Here is a 16,928-nt window from a genome sequence, read left to right as displayed (position 1 = left end):
ATTTTAAATCAACAGCAACTGTAAACTTAACATTATAAACCGCTCTCAGTATAACTCAAAGTCCGTGATTCAAACATCTGCCTGAAAAGGTTTTAACACAAACATATGGTAAATGTCTTAATGTCCTAAATCTTAATAAAGAGTTGTTGCAGAAAAGTTCAATTTAACAAGTTTATTTGATTTGCTTCATAAACTATCACGCAAGTTTAAGTTATATTTTATGTTAACACTATGAACACGATGTTGTAAAAATGCACATTAATATACAGTGATGTAAAATTTTGCCGTTAGATGATAAAACAAAAACTTGTCTTGCTATGGTACAATGTACTAAAAGATCTGCCACAGTCCAACATACTGTAAAAGAAATGTGAATTAGTATGTAGTCACAAAATAGTCTCTCTGTACAGTATGTCATTAAAAACTGTACCTTCATTTAGTATGTTATTAAAAGTGTGACATGTCATAATGTCATAAAAATATGTAACACTTTAATATGTCAATTGTTAGAGTAAAAAAAAACAAACAAAAAAAAAACTTTAAACTTAGACATTTAGTTGGAGGAGTAGGATATTACAGTGATATCATTTCTCCAAGATGCAAAGAGGTGGATCAAAAGGAGCTGATTCTTAGTGTGTCTGCAGAGACTGTGTAGAAGAACAGAGCAGCAGCAGATCAGTCCAGATCCACTGATGATCCTCTGTCAGATCCAGACCAACACACAGGGATGATGGTGGACTTGACATCGAGTCTGACAGTGGAGCTGTTCTCAGAGCAGTTCACACTGCAGCACTGACAATTCACTTTAATATTTATTATTTCCATCACTTCCAGCTGTAGAGAGAATCAGAGAGAACAGATTAGATCAATGAGAGTTTCCAGAGACTCCCTTCATCAGCTGTCAGTCAGTGATGCAGCACATCCAGTAGAAAGAGCAGCAGAGACTTCAGTCCTGTTCAGAGCTGTGTAGTGTCACCAGCTTCCTTTCAGCTCTCATGTTAACGTATTGGAGTGAACACACTGAGCTGGAAGCTCACAGACCTGCAGAGACTTTTAGCATCAAGTCCGTTTATTCTGCAGATTTCATCAAGTCCACAGTGGAAATAAACTGCTGAGTCATCAACACTTCATTACTGCACCAACAGTTTAGTGATGGATTTCCTGTTGCTCCATGTGAACTGCTGTTTCATTTAAAGACAGAGTCACTGTGTGTTGATCAACATCTTCTCTGCTTTGGAAATATCACCTGACAAATAAACATGGAGGCTGCTACTGAACAGATCTGGACCAAACTAATGACACAGGGACAGAGACTTCAGCAGAGGTTCTGGTCTGTACAAAGACCACATCATTACCAAAGGTGGTCTTGGTTTAGTGAAATAAGAACCAGTGGTTTGATTTTAGAGCTGTGACAAAGATGAAACTGATCAATAGTTGAGAGTTGAAATGAAAGAAAAAACAGTTTCATATCAGATTTGATGAATGAGGACCACTGTCTGGCTGGAATCCAGTTTTATTTACTGTAGACATGATCACAACAAACTTCTGTCTTATTTGATTTGCTGACTGTTCTCACAGCTTTACTGAAAAGGATGGAGCTTTACAGGAAATACTGGATATCTGCTTTGATACTAACTATGTTTAGTACAATACCACTGAAAGTAGAGACATCAACATACTACTGACCTCAGTTTCTCCAGTCTATAGTCTGGACTCTTCACAAGATCAGACAACTGCTTCACTCCCGAATTCAGCACCTTGTTATTTCTCATGTCCAGTTCTGTCAGATGGGAGGGGTTGGACTTCAGAGCTGAGACCAGAGAATCACAGCTGATCTTTGACAAACTGCAGTTGTTCAACCTGAATAAAGAATAAACAATGTAGATCAAATCATTAATAATCAATCAGATATGTCCTAATTAATGATGTTTCCTCTAAAATGAGTAGAGTGACTTTGTCTCTCTGTTATTGTGGATCATCATAATGTCAGCCTTCTACAGACATCATCCAAATGTCACCACAACATTCATACAACTATTCACGTCAACACTGATTCATAACATGCTGCTGACCTCAGTCACATCTGGAATTAGAAGATAAATATAAAATCACATATGACAGACTAAAAACTTACTACAATACTTTTACTCATCACTGAAATGGATCAAACTTTAAAGAACCACAACTGATCCAGTAAAAAGGTCTAGCTTGGTCCTGGTCTGGATCCTGCAGATCAGATTAGGAAACACAAAACTAAACACAGATTAAACTGAACAAAAACTGTTTTAATCCCAAATTACAGATGATTTCATGAAAACTTTGGAAAATGTTCAGCAGAAATGTCAAATAAATATAATTTACAGTTGATGGACTGAAACTTGTAAAACCAACAGTTTGGTTCTTTAAACATTTTAACACATTTAACGAGTAAATTCAACTCTAGGAAAAAATACTATTTTAAAAACACACTTCTTTTAATACATCAGTCTGTCATATTCCACAATTTAATGTTTTATCAATTATATTTCAACTGATTTAAACCAAATCTTAATTTCAACTAACACCAAACATTTTCTACAGTTTATTTAGAAACAGTAGTGAGAAATTTGAGTGTTTGAGTTTTGAAGGTATAATTTCAGTGAACAAACATTATTCATGACAACTCACTGAAATGAACTGAAACTGAAAAATTAAATTAATTCATTACAGTGTTGGTTCAGTTGTGGATTAAAGATATAAGTTCTACAATAGTAACAGTCAGTAACTGACCTCAGAGTCTCCAGTCTACATTGTGGACTCTCCAGAAAACCACACAGCAGCTTCACTCCTGAATCCTGCAGGTCGTTGTCACTTAGGTCCAGTTGTGTCAGATGGGAGGGGTTGGACTTCAGAGCTGAGACCAGAGAATCACAGCTGATCTCTGACAAACTGCAGTTCTTCAACCTGAATAAAGAATAAACCATGTAGATCAAATCATTAATAATCAATCAGATTTGTCCTAATCAATGATGTTTCCTCTAAAATGAGTAGGGTGACTTTGTCTCTCTGTTATTGTGGATCATCATAATGTCAGCCTTCTACAGACATCATCCAAATGTCACCACAACATTCATACAACTATTCACGTCAACACTGATTCATAACATGCTGCTGACCTCAGTCACATCTGGAATTAGAAGATAAATATCAAATCAGATATGACAAACTGTCATATTCATGACAACTCACTGAAATTAACTGAAACTGAAGAATTGAATTAATTTATTACAGTGTTGGTTCAGTTGTGGATTAAAGATATAAGTTCTACAATAGTAACAGTCAGTGAACTGACCTCAGAGTCTCCAGTCTACATTGTGGACTCTCCAGAAAACCACACAGCAGCTTCACTGCTGAATCCTGCAGTTTTTTTCCAGTCAGTTCCAGTTGTGTCAGATGGGAGGGGTTGGACTTCAGAGCTGAGACCAGAGAATCACAGCTGATCTCTGACAAACTGCAGTTGTTCAATCTGAATAAAGAATAAACCATGTAGATAAATTGAATAATCAATGAATGACTGTGTTTAGTTTCTAAACTAAGTTTGTTCGTAACATTCCTACACCTCAGTCTGCTCATTATTTTTATGGGTTAGTTGTAAACTATACAATAGTAGAGGTAGGCAATATGGAAAAAATCTCAATATGTACAGATATCTCAATATAAGTTCACAGCTGAGATTGAGTGAAGGTGTTCATCAGTGAGACGACTCCTGAGTGTTGTTTTGTTCATCTTCATCAACATAGATATATGCTGCCTGCTTGGGCAGTGTGTCGGGGAGGAAACATGGAAACTGTGCAGCACCCACAGAGTCATACTTTGACTTGAGTGTGTCACTACAATGGAACCGAAACCCCGTAGTGTATCACCGCCTCCCATGTGGGAGACTGGGGTTCAAATCCCAGCTGTGGTCTACCTGCAGTAGAGGTCCTTAGGTAACATCTCCTCACGCTCACCCTGCCTATTGTACCTTGTACTTGTAAGTCGCTTTGGATAAAAAGCGTCTGCTAAATGACTAAAATGTAAATGTATCGCTGACATACTGTGTAGCACTGACATACTGTCTAGCAGCTGCCCAACCACAATTTCCCCAAGGGGATCAATAAAGTATTCATTATTATTATTATTATTAATATAGAAAATGAAGGACGAAGTGCATTTCTAGCATAGTTGTTGTGTGTCTACAGAACCCATAGGGTCGTAAAAATGTACCAAAATGACCAAAAAATTTATTTTGCATAATATGGGCATTTTAAAGAGAGAAATTATCATTAAAAATGTTGGTAACAACATATTTTGATGAAAAACATTATTTTCAAATTTCTATGTGTATCCAAACATTGACTGGTATCTGGAAGTTGAGTCATGGCAACTGGACTTCCTTCTTAAGTTAAAACATTTTCACTATTCATCCACAGTTTGTTAGAGACCACAAATTTATCCTCCAGGTGCAAATTAATATCCTTTCACTCAACAGAGGTGGAGGCCTTAGACAAAACCTGTCCCCTGTTTATCATGCTACCCTTTAATCCATCACTAGAAAGATCACAAATTCACACATCCACCAGGACTCACTTTAGAGGGTAGAAGTGGTTGGAAGAGGTGTGACTATTATATCTTTTCACATAATTTCACACAATTGTTAAGTAAAACCAACCTGGAGCATAAATTTGTGTTTTTTAACTATGTTTAACTACTAACTATTTTCAGTCCGAAAAAGCTACTGGGATAATTAGTAATTGATACCAGTGAAATGTTTTGACAAACATTGGAATTCATGAAAATCATGTTTTCCATCAAAAGAAATGTTTTCAGCTGTGTTACCAACGCTTGGGCACAGAGTTAAGGCAGTGTGTCGGGAAGGAAACATGGAAACTGTGCAGCACCCACCGAGTCATACTTTGACTTCAGTGTGTCACTACACTGGAGTTAAATCAGCTCCATTTGAAGGTTGGTTATTGTGCTTTCCACGTCAACCGCAAACAGATTACTGAGCAGTTCAGATCTGCATTTCTGGGCTTCAAAGTCTGCAAATTGCCGGTAAACTTAGTACACAGTACACTAAGATTTTTTGGAGGCATGAGATGTATCTTTCTGATGATGGTGGATCAGCTGTGGATGAACTGTTAGTCACTATAGTTAGATTAGAGATGATATGAATAAATGTACTAATATCTAAATAATTTGCTTTCAACTTATGTTCATTGTGACCCATGTACTTAGGTTGTCTTTACTTTCTACTGCCATATCAAAACTAGCAGGACTGTCCAGAAAACCATACAACAGATTCACTCCTGAATCCTGCAAATTGTAGTTTCCTACTTCAGAGCTAAGACCAGAGAATCACAGCTGATCTCTGACAAACTGCAGCTACTCAGTCTGGATAAACAATCAATCATATAGATAAAATGAATAATCAGTGAATGTTTTTGGTTAGGTTTTAGGTTTTTGAGGTAATCAGGTAACAATTTCAAATGCACTTCAAAAACCTGATTACTGTAAATCAGCAGCAGATGAGCAGTGTGATATGTCTTATTCCAGAAGCATGTCTCACATATTTTAACAGTATAATGAGAAAAGATGTTTTTTGCTTTCTGCGTCAGAACTGTCAGACAGACACAGACTCATCAGAGCTCCTTTTCACAGCACAAACAGCAAATTTAAAATGCAGTGGAAAGTGACTGATTTAGATTTCTTTAGGACACTTTGTTTTGGGTTCAGTTTTAATCTGACTTTGTGCAGACTTCAGTTTAAAAAACAACGTATCCCTACATGTATAAATCTCTCTTTTTTTCATTCATCCTTTCACTCCCCTGCTTTCCTAGTCTTTTTCCGAGTCTTTTTTCCTGCACAGGTCACTTGTAAAAAGACAATTAGAAACCTGGCTAAAAGTGTCTTCTAGAGAAATTTAACTAGATCTGAGTGTCATATTTAGTGTAATTTTGACAAGACATTCCCCAAAATTCCTGCAGTTACATTAGTCTCTTGTTTTTAAACTATATTTTAAGTGAAATGATGTGAGGATTCCGGCCTCTTTCCTGTCCGGTTAGGGGTTTTTGTCTCCACCTGGCGTTTCCCTGGTTCTCCCTTTCTAGACTCCTCATTGACTGATTAATTTCACCTGTGCATCCCTTTGTTTTTTAAGCTCCCCTCAGTCCTTTGTTCACTGCTGGTTTGTTGCGTCCTCCTCATGCTCCTACACTATTCCCCTTGATAACTCTGGTTTGTCCGTCCGTTAGTGGTGGGCAAATGAAGCCTTATGAAGCACTGAGGCTTTCCTAACAACTGTGTCTAAAAAGGTTAAAAGCTTCAAGGCCTCAGTGATATCTGGTGGACAACTGAAGCCATAGCAACCTCTAAAGGGCACATTACATTACATTACAGTCATTTAGCAGACGCTTTTATCCAAAGCGACTTACAAGTCATTACAAGTTACAAGGGTAGGCAGGGCAGCGTGAGGAGGTCTTGCCTAAGGACCCCTACTGGAGGTAGCCATAGCTGGGATTTGAACCCCAGTCTCCCACATGGGAGGCGGTGATGTTACCACTACACTAACCAGCACGACTGAAGCACTGGCACTGTTTCAATCCCATGACAGCAATAAAAGTTCAGAAAAGTCTGTGTGGTCATTCAAGTGTTTTGTTGATTCATACCAAATAATGGTTATATAGTCATTACAATAAAATATGCAGATGCTCTCTCCCATACTCTAAAACACATTAACCCAAAGAATCAATGCAAATTATAATATGGGTTAAATGTTGGTTAAGGGTTTGTTAGGGTTTATTATCCCTAACAGGATTAGAGATCATTCCTACTTTGCAAATGATCAGTGTTTTAATTCAGAAACATTTTATCTTTTTTGTGTTTTTATAGAAAACCTTTAAAGATAATGGTTTGTCATTTGAAGACTTGTATGGTTGATTTGAAATGATTATTTACAAAAGCAGAAAGTTGTCTTCACAGGTTTTTATTGAGAAATATCATTTTTTCTACTGTAGCAGACTTCAGTCGGCTCATGACTGACACGCAAGTGCCGCAGTGTTAAAAGGATCCCAAACTTTAGAACATCTCTTATTAGTGTTACTCGCCATGAAACTTGCCAAAATACTCTCACTCTCCAAATCTCTGTCTCCTCACAACCTCATTTGAAGCATAATGATGCATCTTATACAGCTGGTACAGCATCAAACACTCAGATCTGTAAAGATCTGAAACACACTGAAAGACTCTGAGCCAATAAGAAGCTTTAAAACATTTTGAAGGAATGAAGCGAAACGAAACAGCTTCAAACGTCATCTGTCACGTGACTCTGGTGTTTCGATACAAGTTCTGATACAGTGATTCGAATCACTGAGTTTCAGGAAGAGTGACACAAGCTCTGAAGCCTCAGTATCATTTGCCCATCACTACCGTCCGTCAAGTTGCTTCTCTTTTGTTTGTTGGACTATTCTCCCCATGTGTAAGTTTGCTTTTTGCCTGCATTACTGCAGCGTTTTCAGTTGTTACTTCGTTCGTCTGTTTATGGTTTTGTTACTACTTTTCCACCGTGTTTTCAGGTCTCTTTGTGTTTGTTAGCTCCCGTGTCCCTGCATTTTCATTAATAAATATATCCTTTCGTACTTACCTGTTTGGTCCCGTCAGGCCCATTCCCTCACACCTGAGGCATTTGCACTAAATAAAATGTTATCAATGTCCAAAAGAGAAACACTGACCTCAGAGTCTCCAGTCTACAGTTTGGACTCTTCAGTCCATCACACAGCAGCTTCACTCCTGAATCCTGCAGGTTGTTTTCACTCAGGTCCAGTTCTCTCAGATGGGAGGGGTTGGACTTCAGAGCTGATGCCAAAACTTCACAGTGAGTCTCTGAGAGTCCACAGTAAGAAAGTCTGTGATGACAATATCACCATTAAAATGTATTAAAAACAGTGTTACAAAAAATATAACCTCTTGAAATTTTGAAATAGTTTTGGCTTGTTACAGTTGTTCTCAACACAGACAGAAAGAAAGGGAACCACAACCAGGAAAGATCCACACCAACAAGGTGGAATGACAGTTGTGTGTAACTAGTTTATACACAACTGTGTATAAACTATACACACAACTGTGTATAAACTGGGTGGGGGGGGGGGGGCTCTCTCAACAGGTACCACATTGAGTATGTGGTAACCTGTTAAGAGAGCTTCTTATAAATGGCCAACAGGAAGTGGAAGAGGCCAACTGGTTGTGTCCAGGAGGGGAGTCAGACAGTTCTGATTTAACTTAAATGGATTTGATTGCTTGTTGTATTTGCTTTGATTGTTAGATTTGTTTTGTAACGACACAGAGTTTAAACTGAAGTCGATCAGTCAGCAGTAGAACTGTGAATAGACGTTTAACATCAATGAATCAATGGTGCGGTTAGTTGTCTTTACTGGAGTTGTGAACTGAGGAGTACATTGATCTCAACTACATTTTATCCTATCTTTTCTTTATATAACTGAAAGAAACTAAATTAACAAATAATACATCGTTACACATTTGGTATGTTACACTCGCACACGCTAGCTTGACTTGAATGAAGCTAATTACAATAACAGGCACACGTAATTTATCACATGTAACAGGTAACAGCTAACATACTTCTAATGACAATAAACATGGGGACTGAGTTTGGACTTGCACAGCATACTGAATTTGACAGTTTATTTTTCAACAACTGATTAAACACTGAAGGTCCTGATGTCAGAACTAAAACTTGGTCTTGGTTTATTGACATGTGAACATTTGAACTGGGATCTACTGATGGGTTCCTAGAGAACACGCCTGACTCTGTTTAGATTACGGAAACACTCATTTGTCTCACATTGTTCAGATGAAACTTCTTATGTTCTAAAGACAATCTTTGGTTTCATATAGATATATTTAGATGTTACAATGAAATTGGTTCTCTGCATTTAACCCAGGCCCCTGGGGGGAGCAGTGGGCAGCTACATACAGCTGCTCGGGAGCTAGCGTGGTTATGTTGTCTTGAGCTGTCTTGCTCAAGGACACACCTGGTGTCTGTGACCCTGAACCTTCTGCATCTAAGGCCAATGATCTACCCATTGAGCCAGCAGGCCACCACTGACCTACATCACTTACCTGAGAGCTTTAAGCTTCTGTTTTTCATTTAAGATTTTATCTTATTTGTAATTGACAAAAGTTGAAACTGCACAGAACTTTTCTTTTATTATTTTTGTTTAACCTATTTGTATTTGAACACTTGAAGTTTTTGACTGACCAGAACTAAGTTAGGTTAGTTTTTTAGATTATGTATAGCTATTTTACATATTAATCAAGATAACATGTAGGTTCAAACAAACGGTGTTATTTTCTACGTTGTGTATCGCATCCAGATGTAAACACCTAGAAATAAAAGCTGAAATGTTGATCTATTATCTCATATTAATCTTTCGATGTCAAACTCAAATATTTTCAGACTTCAGCAAAAACAAAGGACCTGGCCTCACTGTTCCAATACTTTTGGAGAGGAGTTTATATATTAATATTGACTGATAAGAAAAAAAATGTCTTCCTTATTCTCCAGCCCTAGATACAACAGAGCACAGAGGAAAACATCCTCTAGTTAACTGATTACAAATGGATAAAGCGGTGGCCCACAGCAAGTGTTCATGTTCATATGAGGTATTAATACTGATCACACTATAGAAACAAACATTTTCAGGCATCTGAAATAATAAACTATTTGACATGTGACACTATGACTTCTGTTGTGTTAGACACTTTATGTAGTCTTGAAGTGCATTTTAAAATGCTATAGTCAACTTTAATTAACATAACATTATTGTGGCCAGTGAAAATGCAGAGTGACTAATAACTAAAAGTTAGTGATTAGCCCTGCTCCCAGTCCAAGTGTTGCCAGCTTCTTTTTTCAAATATTATTCAAACATAGCCACCGCCCAGAACTCAGACAGCATCTGACCTCTATGACAATCTGGTGAAAACCTGCAGATCTGAAGTCACTTATTTTCTGTTTTATATTTATAATTAGTTTAGTTTTAATTCAGTTTGTAGAGATCTGTTTTCGTTTTGACATGAAAATTTCTCAATTAAATCTTTTGACAAAAACAGACTTTCTTTTTCTAAATTTAACTAATGTCTAACAGAGTAAAAATGTGTACAGATGTTCATTGTTGGGTTAAAACTAAACAATTCAACATGTTTTTTTTATTTATTTTTGTATTTTTATTTATATTTTGTTCATCCTCTCACATCCTCTGTTAGAAAAATAGTAATATTAGTAGAGAGGTATCCTTTTACTTTGTGTGCGTTTGTCAGTTGTATGCTGATGTATACATTCTCCCTTGTGCAAGAATCTCATCAGTGGTCCTGAGAAGTTTGTTTCAGAAATGTTCCTATCATCCTCTCTCAACCTAAACTATGATTATACATGTTGTAGAAAATGTGAAAAAGGTCAAATGTTAAAAATAGCTCACAAAAACATGACAACAACAATAAATACAATAAAAGGTTCCACCATACCTCAGTATGATAATAAAGTCTGAATATGACATATGAAAAGATTAAAATACAGACACATTATAGAAACATGTTGCAAATGCTGTTTCCACTCTAAAGAAACTGTTTCAGTTGTGATCACATTGTTTCTGCTGAAGTTGTGTTAAACCTCCATCAACCAAAGACAGAATTTAATGATTTAATCTAAAGACACAGACTGAACTCTCTTTAATGTTGCATGTAGTGGTCATGAAACAAGTGATATCTAGAAACTACACTGTTAAATTCCTGGTTAACAGTAGAAGAAATAATGATCACATCTGGACTCACCGAGCCTTTCTGCAGTTCCTCACAGCTGGAATCAGTCTCTGTCGTCCCTCTGATGATGTTTTGTACTTCTTCAGGTCCAACTCATCCAGAACCTTCTCTGACATCTGCAGCATGTAGGCCAGAGCTGAGCAGTGGAATACAGAGAGGTACTTGTCTGATCTGTTCTCTGACTTCAGGAACTCTTGGATCTCCTGATGAACTGAGTGGTCGTTCATCTCCATCAGACAGTGGAAGATGTTGATGCTTCTGTCAGGAGAGATGTTATAACTGTTCATTTCCTTCAGATTGTTGATGACTCTCTGGATGACGTCTGGACTGTTCTCTGTCTGACCCAGCAGACCTCCTAAGAGTCTCTGGTTGGACTCCAGAGAGAGGCCATGAAAGAAACGAACAAACAGGTCCAGGTGGCCATTTTTACTTCTGAGGGATTTTACCATGGCTCTCCAAATAACATAATTTATGGATGGATAATCAGAGTTTCTGTAGTCATTATTGTCATTTATGTCATCATCATGATCATTATTCAAGAAGTAATTTGCAGGATAGGTAGCTTTTGTTATTCTGAGAAAGTCCTTCAGTACCTCTGTCTTCTTGTTGGTGTAACAGTGGAACATGTAGACTGCAGCCAGAAACTCCTGAATGCTCAGATGAACAAAGCAGTAGACTGTTTTCTGGGAGATCATACTCTCTCTTTTGAAGATCTCTGTACAAACTCCTGAGTACACCAAGGCCTCTGTGACATCAAGATCGCACTGCTCCAGGTCTTCTTGGTAGAACATGATGTTTCTTTTCTCCAGATGTTCAAACGCCAGCCTCCCCAGCTTCACAAGAACTTCTCTGTCAGCCTCTGTCAGCTCCTGTGGACTCGTCTCATGTCCCTCATCGTACTTGTTCTTCTTCCTCTTTGTCTGAACCAGCAGGAAGTGTGAGTACAGGTCAGTCAGGGTCTTGGGCAGCTCTCCTCTCTGCTCTGTAGTCAACATGTGCTCCAGAACTGTAGCAGTGATCCAGCAGAAGACTGGGATGTGACACATGATGTGGAGGCTCCTGGATGTCTTGATGTGCGAGATGATTCTGCTGGACAGCTCTTCATCACTGAATCTCCTCCTGAAGTACTCCTCCTTCTGGACGTCAGTGAAGCCTCGTACTTCTGTTACCCTGTCAACACATGTAGGAGGGATCTGATTGGCTGCTGCAGGTCGGGAAGTTATCCAGACCAGAGCTGAGGGAAGCAGATTCCCCTTGATGAGGTTTGTCAGCAGCACATTGACTGATGACTCCTGTGTGACATCAGACACAACCTCCCTGTTGTTGAAATCCAGTGAAAGTCTGCTTTCATCCAGGCCGTCAAAGATGAACAAAGGTTTACAGACAGCAAGCTGCTCTGCTGTGACCTTCTGTAATGTTGGATGGAAAACATGGAGCAGGGTGAGAAGACTGTACTGCTCATCTTTGATCAGGTTCAGCTCCCTGAATGAAAGCAGAACCAGCAGACTGACATCTTGGTTTTCCAAGTCCTCTGCCCAGTCCAGAGTGAACTTCTGCACTGAGAAGGTTTTTCCAACACCAGCGACACCGTTCGTCAGGACCACTCTGATGTGTGTCTGTTGGTCAGGTAAGGCTTTAAAGATGTCGTGGACCTTGATTGCAGTGTCATGGAGGGTCTTCATCTTGGAAACTGTCTCCAGCTGTCTCACCTCATGTTGGGTATTAACCTCTTCACTCTGTCCCTCTGTGATGTAGAGCTCAGTGTAGATCCTGTTGAGGAGGGTTCCACTTCCTGTTTCATCACTTCCTTCAGTCACACATTCACATCTCCTCAGACTGATCTTATGTTCATCTAAAACCTCCTGCAGACCAACATCTGATGAAAGACAAGAAACTATGTGAGACTGAAAAAAGAGAATCTGGTAAATGTTTTATCATCAAATGCTGCATAAAAGCAACAGATAAAGAAGAAAAATGTTTATGTAATATTTAAAAGAACTGCAAACATCACTGCTTAGTAACATAACAAATCGCTCTGATTTCAGAAATGTTGACATCAGCAGACAGATGTTCAGTCTTACTTTGTACAGTGTTGGTCTGACTGACTCTCGGTCCAGGTCTGGTTCTGGATCTGTTTCCACACTGGGGACAGGAGGAGCGTCCTGATGAACCAGACTGGTCCCAGTATGAGGTGATGCACTGTCTGCAGAACCAGTGTCCACAGCTGGTAGAGACTGGATCCTTCAGGACGTCCTCACACAAACCACAGTGGGACAGCTGCTCCTCTATTGAATCATGACTCCTCTTCTTCTCTCTGTGAACATGAACATGTTCTCTATCATATATCACAGAAGTGATGCTGAAAACAACTCACATGTGTCCTGCTCAGTCGAGAGCAGAGAGAGAGAGTGAGAACAGCTGCACAGTGAAGTTATTGAGGATGTATTTTTTTGTTGTGTGCATATAACACTGAGAACTATATATTTAAGACAACATTAATCACGTATCAGACAGTAAATGTGTTGTTGGTTTAACTGCTGCAGATGTAATGAAAGTCCTTCCAGGTGTTTCTGTTTCCATCCAAATTAAATTATGAGAATTTTTTTATTTGAATGATTCCAAGAAACAATAGAAACTGCTGCATTAATGCTGCTGTAGTAAATATAGAGCAGTTTTATTTACGATTACACATTTTATGTTTGTTTCAGTTTTAATCCTCTTTTTCTATTATGGATTTATTTTATTGTCCTGTTGTAACAAACATATCACATCATCTTTGAAAACTGTAAGTAATAATAAAAACTATTATTTTCTTATTGGCATCAACTGTTAATGTCACAAAGTTTCTTTTTAAAAAAGCAGCAGACTATTTATTAGATATAGTTTTTTTATATAACTGACAGGAAGTGAACCAACAGCAGAGTGAAGAGTTTCTCTTTATCAGAGTCACAGTGGGAAAGTTCATTAGTTATTTTATGTTATTATATTAGGTCTAAAAACTTTCTACAATACATATAATTTTCCAAACACACTTATTTTAAGACATCAGTCTGTCTTATTCCACAATGAAATATTTCCATTAATTATATTTCAACCAATTTAAACCAAATTAATTAATTAATTTCAACTAACAAACATTTTCTACAGTTTATTTAGAAACAGTAGTGAGAAATTTGAGTGTTTGAGTTCTGAAGGTTTAATTTCAGTGAACAAACATTATTCATGACAACTCACTGAAATGAACTGAAACTGAAAATTTTAATTAATTTATTACAGTGTTGGTTCAGTTGTGGATTAAAGATATAAGTTCTACAATAGTAACAGTCAGTGAACTGACCTCAGAGTCTCCAGTCTACATTGTGGACTCTCCAGAAAACCACACAGCAGCTTCACTCCTGAATCCTGCAGGTATTTGTTCCAGCTCAGGTCCAGTTGTGTCAGATGGGAGGGGTTGGACTTCAGAGCTGAGACCAGAGAATCACAGCTGATCTTTGATAAACTGCAGTACTTCAATCTGAATAAAGAATAAACCATGTAGATCAAATCATTAATAATCAATCAGATATGTCCTAATCAATGATGTTTGTGCTGTCCTCACAACACGTGACTTGGTGTAGCTAGACAGCCAGCTAACAAAAAGTAGGAGACTCCAAACAAGGCTTGCTTTTCTCGTCTTTACTGGAGTTGTGTACGGAGGGGTACATTGCTCTCAAATACACGTCATCCTATCTTAACTTTATATTTGTAACTGAAATAAAACAGAAAGAAACCAAATCGACAAATAACACATATCATTACACACTTCATATGTTACACTCGCACACGCTAGCTTGTCGTAAATTAAGCCAATTACAATAACACGCACACGCAACCTACCACATGCAACAGGTATAAGCAACATACTTCTAATGACAATAAACATATGCATACTTACAAAGACAAATGTTTTCCGAGGCACAAACGTAAAAAGCACATTCAGCATGGACATGAACCAGTTCGCTTTACCGTCGAAACTAGCTTAGTTCACCGACGGCGAAAATACGTCAAAGATATATTATTGCACAGAGAGTGGGAAGAGCGCTCACTCTGCAACTAATTATTTTAACAAAGCTCCACTAACATACACCACTCTCACTCTGACTAATTTCCAGAACAATACCAAAATACTTTTTAGCTGCCTCATTAATTACTTATGAACTGAAAGGCATGACAATGTTTCCTCTAAAATGAGTAGAGTGACTTTGTCTCTCTGTTAATGTGGATCATCATAATGTCAGCCTTCTACAGACATCATCCAAATGTCACCACAACATTCATACAACTATTCATGTCAACATTGATTCATAACATGCTGCTGACCTCAGTCACATCTGGAATTACAAGATAAATATCAAATCCCATATGACAGACTCAAAACTTTCTACAATAACTTTACTTATCACTGAAATGGATCAAACTTTAAAGAACCACAACAGATCCAGTAAAAAGGTCTAGCTTGGTCCTGGTCTGAATCCTGTAGATCAGGTCAGGAAACACAAAACTAAACACAAATTACAGATGATTTCATGAAAACTTTGGAAAATGTTCAGCAGAAATGTCAAATAAATCTAATTTACAGTTGATAAACTGAAACTTGTAAAACCAACAGTTTGGTTCTTTAAACTTTTTCAACACATTTAACAAGAAAATTCAACTCTAGGAAAAAATAAAATTTTCCAAACACAATTATTTTAAGACATCAGTCTGTCAGATTCCACAATAAAATGTTTTATCAATTATATTTCTACTGGTTTAAACCAATTCTGTATTTGAACTAAGACCAAACATTTTCTACGGTTTATTTAGAAACATTAGTGAGAAATTTGAGTGTTTGAGTTCTGAAGGTTTAATTTCAGTGAACAAACATTATTCATGACAACTCACTGAAATTAACTGAAACTGAAGAATTGAATTAATTTATTACAGTGTTGGTTCAGTTGTGGATTAAAGATATAAGTTCTACAATAGTATCAGTCAGTGAACTGACCTCAGAGTCTTCAGTCTAAATTGTGGACTCTTAAGAAAACCACACAGCAGCTTCACTCCTGAATCATGCAGCCTGTAGATTCCACTCAGGTCCAGTTCTGTCAGATGGGAGGGGTTGGACTTCAGAGCTGAGACCAGAGAATCAACGCTGATCTCTGACAAACTGCAGTTGTTCAATCTGAATAAAGAATAAACCATGTAGATCAAATCATTAATAATCAATCAGATATGTCCTAATCAATGATGTTTCCTCTAAAATGAGTAGAGTGACTTTGTCTCTCTGTTATTGTGGATCATCATAATGTCAGCCTTCTACAGACATCATCCAAATGTCACCACAACATTCATACAACTATTCATGTCAACACTGATTCATAACATGCTGCTGACCTCAGTCACATCTGGAATTAGAAGATAAATATCAAATCACATATGACAAGACTAAAAACTTACTAAAAACTTTGTACAATACAAATAATTTTCCAAACACACTTATTTTAATACATCAGTCTGTCTTATTCAACAATGAAATATTTCCATTGATTATATTTTAACCGATTTAAACCAAATCTTAATTTCAACTAACATCAAACATTTTCTACAGTTCATTTAGAAACATTAGTGAGAAATTTGAGTGTTTGAGTTCTGAAGGTTTAATTTCAGTGAACAAACATTATTCATGACAACTCACTGAAATGAACTGAAACTGAAGAATTGAATTAATTTATTACAGTGTTGGTTCAGTTGTGGATTAAAGATATAAGTTCTACAATAGTAACAGTCAGTGAACTGACCTCAGAGTCTCCAGTCTACATTGTGGACTCTCCAGAAAACCACACAGCAGCTTCACTGCTGAATCCTGCAGGTCTTTGTTCCAACTCAGGTCCAGTTGTGTCAGATGGGAGGGGTTGGACTTCAGAGCTGATGCCAGAGAATCCCAGCTGATCTCTGACAAACTGCAGTGGCTCAATCTGAATAAAAAAATAAACCATGTAGATCAAATCATTAATAATCAATCAGATATGTCCTAATCAATGATGTTTCCTCTAAAA

The 16,928-nt window shown here is 37.5% G+C and overlaps 1 protein-coding gene across 1 annotated transcript; it reads right to left on the bottom strand.

Moving 5' to 3' along the window:
• Positions 1-824: 824 nt before the first annotated feature.
• Positions 825-15,987, bottom strand: LOC113164405 (NLR family CARD domain-containing protein 3-like; the record flags this gene model as incomplete). Its single annotated transcript, XM_026363702.1, has 9 exons — positions 825-834; positions 1,687-1,860; positions 2,770-2,943; positions 3,332-3,505; positions 7,749-7,922; positions 10,864-12,727; positions 12,933-13,165; positions 14,189-14,365; positions 15,878-15,987. Coding segments are annotated over 9 exons (3,090 nt in total), but the record flags the coding sequence as incomplete, so codon positions are not given.
• Positions 15,988-16,928: the final 941 nt, after the last annotated feature.

This window comes from Anabas testudineus, chromosome 2, assembly GCF_900324465.2.
Source record: "Anabas testudineus chromosome 2, fAnaTes1.2, whole genome shotgun sequence".
NCBI classification, from domain to species: Eukaryota; Metazoa; Chordata; class Actinopteri; order Anabantiformes; family Anabantidae; genus Anabas; species Anabas testudineus.
This window is presented reverse-complemented; position numbering and strand designations above follow the sequence as displayed.